The 12,120-nt window shown below is 40.7% G+C and overlaps 1 protein-coding gene across 1 annotated transcript; it reads left to right on the top strand.

Moving 5' to 3' along the window:
• Positions 1 to 5,208: 5,208 nt before the first annotated feature.
• On the top strand, positions 5,209 to 7,022 carry LOC308252686 (small ribosomal subunit protein eS26-like; the record flags this gene model as incomplete). Its single annotated transcript, XM_080677446.1, has 3 exons — positions 5,209 to 5,228; positions 6,467 to 6,587; positions 6,789 to 7,022. The coding sequence occupies 3 exons, from the start codon at positions 5,209 to 5,211 to the stop codon at positions 7,020 to 7,022; spliced, it is 375 nt and encodes a 124-aa protein (XP_080533572.1).
• Between the last annotated feature and the right edge of the window lie 5,098 nt (positions 7,023 to 12,120).

Below are 12,120 nucleotides of genomic sequence, written 5' to 3'. Positions count from 1 at the left end.
TCTGCCGAGAAATCAGCTGACAGTCGTATGGGTGCTCCCTTGTAGGTAACTAACCGTTTTTCTCTTGCTGCTTTCAAGATTCTCTCTTTGTCTTTTGCCCTTGGCATTTTAATTATGATGTGTCTTGGTGTGGTCCTCTTTGGATTCCTCTTGTATGGGGTTCTGTGTGCTTCCTGAACTTGTAAGTCTATTTCTTTCACCAGGTAGGGAAAGTTTTCTGTCATTATTTCTTCTAATAGGTTTTCAATATTTTGCTCTTTCTCTTCTTCTGGCACCCCAAAAATTCGGATGTTGGTACGCTTAAAGTTGTCCCAGAGGCTCCTTACACCATCTTCATATTTTTGGATTTTTTCTTTTTGTTTTTCTGGTTGGGTGTTTTTTGTTTCCTCATATTTCAGATCTTTGGTTTGATTCTTGGGGTACGTTGATCTACAGTTGAGTTTCTGTATATTCTTTATTTCAGACAGTGTATGCTTAATTTCTGACTGGTCCTTTTCCATTTTTCTGGCATTCTCATTAAGGTCCTTGAAGGTCTCACTAAGCTCCTCGGAGGTCTCATCAAGTTTCTCGGCGGTTTTTAGAAGATTCTTGAGTAACCTTATAAATGTGGTTCTGAACTCTATGTTGTCCATTAGTTTGCTTTCCTCCATTTCTCTCATTCGTGACTTGTTTCTTTGTCTCCGCATTTTGCTGCTTCCTTGTGTTGATGGAATGGCTTTGTGTGGTAGGTGACCTATAGGGGCCAGTAGCTCAGCCTCCCCAATCACCTGAGGTGGATGCCTTTGGTACACCCCTTTGTGGGCTGAGTGCAAAGTCTTGGTGTAGTTAAGCCTTGATTGCTGTTGGTACACTGGGAGGAATTGACCTCCAGGCCAATTGGCTGTGAGGACCCGCTGTGTCTATAATGGAAGAACTGCTGCGCTGGAGACACGCTTATGGTGTAGGACTTGTTTCAGTGGGGCTTTGGTGCTCACTGAGTCTGCCTCTTGAATGTATCACTTACGGATGTGAGGAGTTGAAATCTGGTGTCTCACACTGACCACTAGGTACACTGGCTTCTGGATCTCCAATGGGGTGCAGGTCAGCTACTGTCTGAGGCCACCCAGCAGGAGCTACAGCAAGAACTACAGTTTTCTCCTCTTTGCTTGGGGTTTGGAGGTTTTGGAGCTGTCTGACCCGAGCTGCAAGTTTGCTAGGTTAAGCTGCGATAGGGCAGGCCATTCATATGCTAAAGCCGCTGCTTGGAGCTTGGGTAGGTTCGTAGATTGTGCAGGGCAGGGTCTCAGGGCATGACTAGGCTAGGGCGTGGCAAACAGCGATGGCTGCCAGTAACCTGGCTCTGCGGCTCCGACCGTGTCCCCGCGTCCCGTGCCCCAGCACAATAAACAATTGTTCCTGCGCGCAGCCCTGCAAGCAAGCCTCCCTCACTTTCAGACCCCACAGCAGACAGTCCAGCTTCTCCCCGTAGGAGTTTGGGTCCCCGCGTCTCCCCAGAAACAAGTTTGGAGTAATCGGGAGCTTATCTCCCTTCGGGTTGAAAACAGCAGCGCTCCCAGTCACCCGTTGCCAGCCGATTCGCGCGTCTCTGTACCTCAGCTTTTCAGCACTTGTGCACCCCTCAATGCTGTTTGCTCTTTCCTTCTAGTTGTAGAACTTCCACTCAGCCAGCTTTCCTGTGGTTCTGGGTGATAGACGTTTTGTCTTTTAGTTGTAGTTTTGAAATTGTTGTGCAAGGCAGCAGTTTAGGTGTTTACCTACGCCGCCATCTTGGATCTCTCGAACAGAGAATTTTTAGATAAACATGAATTGCTAAAAGATATATGAAATAATGTTCAGCCCTACTAGTAATCTAAGTGTTATAAATTGAAAGAATAAGATGTCATCGTTTTAAGTATATTAAATAAGCAGGGTTTGTGTGTGTGTGTGTGTGTGTGTGTGTGTGTGTGTGTAAATGTTTGGCTTGGCAAAAGAGGAATGATAGTGGCACCCATCCACTGTAACAAGAATGTTTTAAAAAATTACTCCTTGGCTCAGCCAGCATGGCTCAGTGGTTGAGCGTCAACCTATGAACCAGGAGGTCACGTTTCAATTCCCAGTCAGGGCACATGCCCGGGTTGTGGGCTCGATCCTCAGTGTGGGGTGTTCAGGAAGCAGCTGATCCATGATTCTCTCTCATCATTGATGTTTCTATCTCTCTCTCCATCTCCCTACTTCTCTGAAATCAATACAAATTACTCCTTGACCCAACAATTTATCTACTAGCTGCAAGGGGAAATATCATATTATAATAGTAAAAAATTAGAAATAACTGAAATGGTTAAACAAATACAGCTGAATATTATAAAGCTAATAAAAACAATGCTTTTCATTGCGTCTTTTTCTCTCCATTCTCATTGAGCCCACTCCAGTTTCACATTCAACTCCAACACCACTGAACACTTATAGGACATTTCACCCAGCAACAGAGGAATACCCATTCTTCTCAAATTCACATGAAGCATCACCAAGACAGACTACATCTGTACATGAAACACCTTAGCAAATATGAAAGAAGAGAAGTCATACAAAGGATGCTCTCATCACAAAGAAATGAAAAATAAGAGTGATGGCCAAAAATCTAAAAATATTTGGTGATTTAACAACACACTTCTAAATAACAAATGGGTCAAATAATTCAAGAGAAATTTTAAAAAAATGCAAATTGTCAAAATTTGGGATGCAGTGAAAGCAATGCTTAGAGGGAAATGCAGCATTTAGATGCATTTATTAGAAAAGAAGATCTAAAATCAATAATCTAAGTTTCTACTTTAAGATCTACAAAACAAGAGGAAATTAAATCCAAAGTAAACAGAAGAAAAGACATAATAAAAATTAGAGTAGACAGAGAACCAAGATGGCGGCATAGGTATTCACCTATACTTGCTGCCTCTCACAACCACATCAAAACCACAACTAAATGGGAGAACAACTACCACCCAGAACCGTCGGGGCACTTCCAAACCCCAAACAAAGAGGAGGAATCTGCAGATGTCTCTGTAGCTCCTGCTGGGCGGCCCCAGACAGTGGCTGACCTTGCACCTCCTTGGAGATCCAAGAGCCAGTGTACCCAGTGGTCAGAGTGAGACCATACTGGATTACAACCCTTCAGATCCATAAGAGACACACTCAGGGGGCAGACTCAGTGAGCACCAAAGCCCCACTGAAGCAAGTCCTTCCCCAAAAGGGTGTCTCCTGCACTGCAGATCTTCCAGTGTAGACACAGCTGGTCATCACAGCCAATTGGCCTGGAGGTCAATTCCTCCCAGTGATACCAACAGCAATCAAGGATTAACTACAACAAGATTGTGCAAACAGCCCACAAAGGGGTGCACCAAGAGTGTCCACCCCAGGTGACTGGGGAGGCTGAGCCACTGGGCCCTATAGGACACCAACCACACAAGGCCACTCTATCAACTCAGGGAGACTTAGCAGCTCCACCCAATACATAGAAATAAACACAGGGAAGCCCCCAAAATGCGGAGACAAACAAGTCACAAATGAAAGAAATGGATGAAAGCAAAATACTGGATATAGAGTTCAAAACCACGGTTATAAGGTTACTCAATAATCTTCTAGAAACCCCAAGAAATTTAGTGAGACCCTCAAGGATATGAAAAATGACCAATCAGAAATTAAGCATACACTGACGGAAATAAAGAATAATATAAGAAATTCAACAGCAGACTAGAGGATCCCAAGAATCAAGTCAAAGATTTGAAATACGAGGAAGCAAAAAACACCCAACTGGAAAAGCAAAAAGAAAAAAGAATCCAAAAATATGAAGATAGTGTAAGGAGCCTCTGGGACAACTTCAAGCATACCAACATCTGAATTATGGGGGTGCCAGAAGAAGAGAGAGAGCAAGATATTGAAAACCTATTTGAAGAAATAATGACAGAAAACTTCCCCTACCTGGTGAAAGAAATAGACTTACAAGTCCAGGAAGCACAGAGAACCCCAAACAAAAGGAATCTAAAGAGGACCACACCAAGACACATCATAATTAAAATGCCAAGGGCAAAAGACAAAGAGAATATTAAAAGCAGCAAGAGAAAAACAGTTAATTAGCTACAAGGCAGTACCCATACGACTGTCAGCTGATTTCTCAACAGAAACTATGCAGGCCAGAAGGGAGTGGCAAGAAATATACAAAGTGATGAATAGCAAGAACCTACAACCAGATTACTCTACCCAGCAAAGTTATCATTTAGAATTGAAGGTCAGATAAAGAGCTTCACAGACAAGAAAAAGCTAAGGAGTTCATCACCACCAAACCAGTATTATATGAAATGTTGAAGGGTATTCTCTAAGAAGAGGAAGAAAAAGGTAAAGATAAAAAATTATGAACAAAGTGACGACAAATACATATCTATCAACAAGTGAATCTAAAAACCAAGTGAATAAGAAATCTGATGAACAGAATAAACTGGTGAATATAATAGAATCAGGGGCATAGAAAGGGAGTGGACTGACAATTCTCAGGGGGAAGGGGGTGTGGAGGGTGCGGGAAGAGATTGGATACCTATGGATGAGGACAGTGGTGGGGGCGGGGAAGGGCATAGGGTGGAGTGGGAACCGGGTGGAGGGGAGCTATGGTGTGGGGGGGGGGGGAAGAGGAACAACTGTAATAATTTGAACAATAAAGATTTATTTTTAAAAAATTAGAGTAGAGCCCTAGCCGGTTTGGCTAAGTGAATAGAGCATCAGCCCATGGACTGAAGAGTCCCAAGTTTGATTCCTGTCAAGGGCACGTACCTTGGTTGCAGGTTCCCCAGTCCTGATCAGGGTGCCTGCAGGAGGCAACCAATCAATGTGTCTCTCTCATATTGATGTTTCTCTGTCTCTCCCTCTCCCTTTCACTCTCTCTAAAAATGGGTGGAAAAATATCCTCAGGTGAGGATTAACAATAACAACAACAAAAAGAGTAGAAATCAATGAAATTTAAAACAATCAATAGAGAAAACCAAAATCAAAAGCTGGTTCTTTGAAAAGATCAATACAAGTGATAAACCCCTAGCCAAACATACAACAAAAGAGAGAAGGCACAAATTACTGCTATGAAAATGAAATGAAAAAGGAGCCATCACTACAAATCCTATGGACATTAAAAGGATAATAGAAGAATATTATGAACAATTCTATGCCCATAAATTTGATAACTGAGATGAAATGGACCAATTCCTTGAAAGGTAATCTACCAAAATTCAAGGAAAAATAATCTGAATAGGCCTATATTAAACAGTATGAATAATTAATAACCTTCCAAAACCGAAAGCACTGGGCCCAGATGGTTTTACTGCTAAATTCTACAAAAACATTTAAGAAAGAGATTATGCCAGTTCTCTACAATCTCTACCAAAAATAGAAACAAAAGGAATACTTCCTAACTCATTCTATGAGACCAGCATTACCCTAATACCAAAGACATTCCAAAAATGGAAATCTACAGACTAATATCTCTCCTGGACATATATGCCAAAATCCTCAAAATATCAGCAAGTTGAATCCAACAGTATATAAAAAGAATTATACATCAGGACCAAATGAAATTTATTCCAGGTATACAAGATTGGTTTGACATTTGAAAATCAATTAATGTAATCCATCACATCAACAGGCTAAATAAGAAAATTATATAATCATATCAGATATAGAAAAAATCATTTGGCAAAATCCAACACCCATTCATGATTTAAAACAAAACAAAACAAAAACAAGCAAACTAGGAATTGAGGGGGACTTCTTCAACTTGATAAAGAACATACACAAAAACATACAGCAACATCATAATGGTCATAAAATAGATGCTTTCCCCCTAAGATCAGGAATAAGGAATAAAATATCCCCTCTCACCACTCCTATTCAACAACACACCAAAATTTCTAGTCAATGCAATAGGACAAGTAAAGGAAATAAAAGGTATACAGATTTGAGAAGGAAGAAATGAAAATGTCTTTGTTTGCAGGTAAGATGATTGACTATGTGGAAAATCTCAAAGAATAGAAAAAAACAACAAAACTCCTGGAACTCAAACAATATAGAAAACTATCAGGATACTAGACCAATCTACAAAAGTCAACTGCTGTCATACGATCCAGCAATTCTACTTCTGGATATATAGCAGTGAGCAATTGGAATTTGAAATTTAAAATACAACACTAGCCATAGCCGGTTTGGCTCAGTGGATAGAGCGTTGGCCTGCGGACTGAAGGGTCCCAGGTTCGATTCTGATCAAGGGCATGTACCTTGGTTGTGGGCACATCCCCAGTAGGGAGTGTGCAGGAGGCAGCTGATCGATGTTTCTCTCTCATTGATGTTTCTAACTCTCTATCCCTCTTCCTTCATCTCTGTAAAAAATCAAAAAAACACTTTTTAAAAAAAAACAAAACACTATTTTTGGGATTTGAGAGCTGGGTCAATGGAGGAGTGGAAGGAATACCAAGAAAAGAAGGAATAATGATCATGCCAAAAAAGGCCATGGCCATGTGGAGCCTATTTGTTGCACCAACTGCACCCAATGCGTGCCCAAGGACAAGGCCATTAAAAAGTTTGTCATTCAGCCCTAACCGGTTTGGCTCAGTGGATAGAGTGTCGGCCTGCGGACTCAAGGGTCACAGGTTTGATTCCGGTCAAGGGCATGTACCTTGGTTGTGGGGATGTTTCTCTCTCGTCGATGTTTCTAACTCTCTATCCCTCTCCCTTCCTCTCTGTAAAAAAAATCAATAAAATATATTTTTTTAAAAAAAAAGTTTGTCATTCAAAATATAGTAGAGGCTGCAGCCATTAGAGACATTTCTGAAGCAAGTGTCTTTGATGCCTATGTGCTTCCCAAGCTATATGTGAAACTACATTACTGTGTGAGCTGTGCCATTCACAGCAAGGTAGTCAGGAATCTTTCTCGTAAAGCCCGGAAGGACGGAACACCCCCACCCCAATTTAGACCTGCTGGTGCTGCCCCACGACCTCCACCAAAGTCTATGTAAGGAGCTAAGTCCTTAAGGACTGAAGAAAAGTTCTCTTGGGGGAGGAGGGGACAAATAGAAATTGTACTTTAAAAATAAAAATATGCCCTAACCGGTTTGGCTCAGTGGATAGAGCATCGGCCTGCGGACTCAAGGGCCCCAGGTTCGATTCCAGTCAAGGGCATGTACCTTGGTTGCGGGCACATCCCCAGTAGGGGGCGTGCAGGAGGCAGCTAATTGATGTTTCTCGTCGATGTTTCTAACTATCCCTCTCCCTTCCTCTCTGTAAAAAATCAATAAAATATATTTAAAATAAAAATAAAATAAAAATAAAAATATAACACTATTTTCATTAGCACAACCCCCCCAAAAAAAGTTTATGTCTAAATCCAAAAAAATATGTATGAAATCTATACAAGGAAAACTTGAAAGCAATGAAAAATAAATCTAAATTAATGGACAGCTATCCCATGATCATGGATAGGAAGACTCAGTAGTGTTAAGATATCAGTTCTTCCCAAATACTATCTATATGCTGATGTCTCCAAAATGAATATTTCCAACTCCACCCTCTTCCCTGATGTCTAAGTCTATATATACCTTTCCTTTTTGATAGTTCCACTTGGATGGTCCAATAAACATCTCAAATTCCAAATGACCATAACAAACATTGTATGGTAATGCAGTATTTTATTTATTCTGTCCGTTAATGATTAACAGTTGAGAACATTTATAATATTAATGGACTCAATCTAAGAGAAGTTCTTTAAAATATTTCAATACCAGGTATTAATAAGAGAGTCAAAATTACTGTCAAAAACTTATAATAAATGTTTGGTGTTAGTCTACATATAACTTATAATAAATGTTTGGTGTTAGTTTAGCTTTTGGTGTAAAATTCTTTGGCTGCAAGAAAGAAATTTGGTTTATTTCACTAGTAGGAATATCTCTTAATGCTGGGATGGCCTCTTTTTGTATTTCTTCTGCTGTTGATTTTTAGCATAGTTATCTATGGTTGTGTGAATAGAACTGAGTGGATAGGTACTCATCATGTTTAAGAGTACATACCTGATTACTCTAGGAATGAGGAGGTAGACAGGTAATGCAACTGCCCAATAGGTTTGGGACCAATAGGTTAAGCCTAAAGAGTTTAGCCAAAATTCAGAAATAGAAGCCCACATGAAATATAGTAGGAAACTATCATATCAAATATTACATAAAAACAACACACAGGCACATACAGAGCCCTTCTCTACCATTATCTATGTCTCTTTTAGTAGCTCATAGAGATCAAAGAAACAGCCAATTATTCCTGAGTTTATCTCAAGCTCAGCTGATGGATTCAGGACTCTTATTATTCCTAGATCTGGAAGGAGGTTCTTCAAAGAACTTCACTTATTAGTAAAGAAATATTGACAGCTCCACTGTTATGATCTTGTTATGAGGAACTAGCCGATGTTTCTCTTTATTATAAGGTTTGGAAAGTCTTGGAAATACAGGTAGTTCCTGAGCAAATGAGGAGCAGAAGTTCATGGCCGTAGCCCTCTGTGCAGGAAGGGTGTTTGGGGAAATTGGAGATGGGTATTTATTGTAGCTTCCATGTCCGTTGGACCAAATTTCCTGAGAACCTCATTAGAGATAAGCAAAAAGAACTGTCCCACCTACTTTCTGGTCCCTGGGGACTCAACAATGATGATGAAGTATATTATCAAGTCCTAAGTCAGAACTTGGAGATAAAGCACTCTAGGTTGAGACAGGTCCCAGAGAAAATTTCCAAGACCTCATTGCATCATCTTGAGGATCAAAGCTTACGTTTATAGATTTTAAAATTCCATTGTTGTTTTCTTCTTATTTTCTTAGTTCAGAAACTGGGATTACTGTAGTATTATCTGAATAAACCTCTTTTTTTCTTTCATGTCTGGTCATTTACTGTGTAGTGTTAGTGATGTGTTTGCAGAGAGGGATGCTGGAGCGGGGGAGGGGCAATGGCATTACAGAGTTGTGCTGAATCCTTTAAAGCATTTGGTGTGAAGGATAACCTGCTTGTAATTACGAGGAGAAATGTATCAGAGAGAGCACAGCATGCCATGACTGAGAAACTCTAGGCTCCTAGAGTAGATTTCTTTTGGGATATATTCTCAACTCACAATGAGTCATTTTTCTGAGAATGAGAACCTTAGGGTTGTGGGTTCCAATTGCACAATTTATACTGTACCACCTCCTGCCCAGGAAGGACTCATGATTGGAGGAGGGAACTAGGGACTGACGCTGAGGAGCTGCAGGCCATTCTCAGTATGACTTGGTCTGGATATGTAGAGCCAGATGTTTACAAATCTCTCCTGACTGCCTCATAGATGGAGATACAAAAGATTATAGAGTAGGGCAAAAAATGCAAACACAGAGAGAAGCAGAGATGAGCTAGAGAGACTACTGATGGCTTTCCAGTTCAGGGTTCCAATCCTTTTCTAATAATTGGCTACATTACGGCCTCACTCACAGTTCTTAGTTGCAAATAACAAAAACCAAGTTTTGCTGCGCTAAGCAGAGAATTATTTCTTGAAAATGATAATGGATACCTTTCAAAAACACTGAGCAGCTGGATAACCAGGCTTAGAAGGTCACACACCAGCTATAATAGCCCAAATCATGCCACAGAACTGGTTTTATTAGCATACCAATGATTCCTGCTACCTCCAAGCACAAATGTTAAGAGTTCATGGCTTTGGCCCAGACAGTGTGGCTCAGTTGTTTGGGCGTCATCCTGTGCACCAAAAGGTTGCTGGTTCAATTCTGGCCCAGGGCACATAACTGGGTTGCAGGCCTGATCCCCAGCAGGAGGCATGCAGGAGGCAGCCAACTGATGTTTCCTTGATTGATGTTTCACTTCACATTGATTTTCTCACTCTCTTCCTCTCCCTTCCTCTCTCTATAAAAATCAAATTTTAAATATTCTTTTTTTAAAAAAGAGTTCATGGCATTGACACAGCTGTCACTGGACATTGGCTGCCACCAGTAGCACTGTTGCCTCGGAATCCATCTTGCTGCGATGGCAGCCACTACTAGAAAAAGTTTCTCTTGGTTTCCCCTTCTTCATGTCAAAGGCTAAGTCAAGATATCTGATGGGTAGTCATATGCCCACATCTCAGCTGCAAGAGAGGCTGGGAGACAAGTTGCTCAGGGTTTCCTTATATAGGAATAAGTAGGCTTTTTACCCAGCCAGAATTATGAGGTAGGGGGTTACCTAAGCTTTGGAAGGGTTTACAGAAGTGGAGAAGCAAAAAAGCATGATAAATGTCCACGAGAATATAACCCTTCAGTTGCAGGACATTAAACACACATACCTCTTACCAATTTACCCTTCAGTAGAAGATAAATTTTCTGGCCAAACATAATGCAACTACCCTTCTTACAACAGGGAAACAACTCAAAATTCCATCAGTTACTGTATCCATGTCCACAATCAAGAATCAAACTTGAAAGCTAACTAATAACTGCATACCCTATGTGTATTCTTACAAAGAGGTACAAATGGAAAGGAAAGAAAAAGAAAGCTAGGAATCCATCCAACTTGACTCCACGGAGACAAGTTATTCAGGGTTTCTTTATATAGGAATAAGCAGGCTTTTTACACAATCGTTTATAATACATAAATATATACATAACAAAGGAAGAATGAAAATATGACTGGATGATACAGTCTTCGTTTCCACAGGTAGCCATGAATCCTTAGTTGATAGTAGTAATTTTCCTTATCCACAATCTAACTCATGTTCCCTTTGTCTTTAGCCAGCATCTCAGTTGTCCAAGGTTATTAAAATCTGATATAGTAACCTAAACTTTCATGTTTGAGAGATTTGGCACCCTTTTGTTCTTACCCATATAAGATTATCCTAATCTTACACTGGACGTGGCAATTTCAGAATCCTCTCAAGGAGATCTTTCCATCCATAATCCTCTGTTACCATTGTGTAGCAGCAAAACAACATTAGAATCTCCTTTTTGGTCAGTTTATCCAGTAGCAAATGGAGCCCAAATTGGCCAGAAAAAAATCTCTTCAGAGCCCACTGTTGCTGGGATAAGAAGAAAAAATATGCAAGCTGATCATTAGGTATTACGTCTACCTCTTATTTCCTTGCCCCATAAATTCCAGGTTGGGAGAAAGTTCAGCATATATAGGTATGAAATGTATACTGTATCCTGTAAAACAACCCACCTCACAGGGTAACCTCAACTGGTGCCAGAACTGAGTCTGTAAAGATCATTTCTCTATTCCACAGGGTCAACTGCTTCTTGGAGATGGTGTACAAGTAAATGCCAATGAGCCCATGGGCCCCAGCCTTATTCCTCATATAGATACTCTATTGTCAAGTAACAAATTATCCTGAAACTTAGCTACTTAAAACAGTAAACATGTATCTCACACAGTTTCTGTGGGTCAGGAATCTGGTAATGGCTTAGCTGACTGGTTTTGGATCAGGGCTTCTCATGAGAGAGCAGTTAAGCTGTCAGCAAGGACTCAGTCATCTGCATGCTTGACTGTTCCTGGAGGGTGGGCTTCCAAGATGGCTTGCTCATAGGGCTATTGGAAGCCAACGTTCCTCACATGGACTTCTCCATAGAGCAAACTTGATATGCCCTTGCAACAGAGTAGCTGGTTTCCCCAGAGCAAGTGATCCAAGAGAGCAAGATGTAGCTCATATATTTTATAACTGGAGTCACACTCCAACATTTTCACAACATCCTATTGCTTAGACACTACTGTGGACTGACTGTATTCCCACAAAATTCATATGTTAAAATCCTAACCCCAAAAGTAATGGTATGAGGAGGTGGGGCCTTTGAGAGGTGATTAGGTCATGAGGGCAGAGCCATCACCAATGGGACAAGTACAGAAGAGGCCTGTGAAAGCTCCCTTGTCCCTTCTGCCCTGTGAGGTTACACTGAAAAACCACCTATTCACCAGGAAGTGAGCTCTCACCAGACATCAAATGTGCCAGCATCTTGATTTTGAACTTTGCATCTTCCATAACTATAGAAAATAAATTTCTGTTGTCTATAAATTTCTGTTGTCTGTGGTATTTTGTTAGTGCAGCCTCAATGGATTAAGACACAAAGTCAG

The sequence above is a fragment of the Plecotus auritus genome (assembly GCF_963455305.1).
Source record: "Plecotus auritus genome assembly, chromosome: 7".
In the NCBI taxonomy this organism is placed as follows: Eukaryota; Metazoa; Chordata; class Mammalia; order Chiroptera; family Vespertilionidae; genus Plecotus; species Plecotus auritus.
The sequence above is the reverse complement of the archived record's forward strand: the minus strand, read 5'-3'. Positions and strand labels throughout refer to the sequence as shown.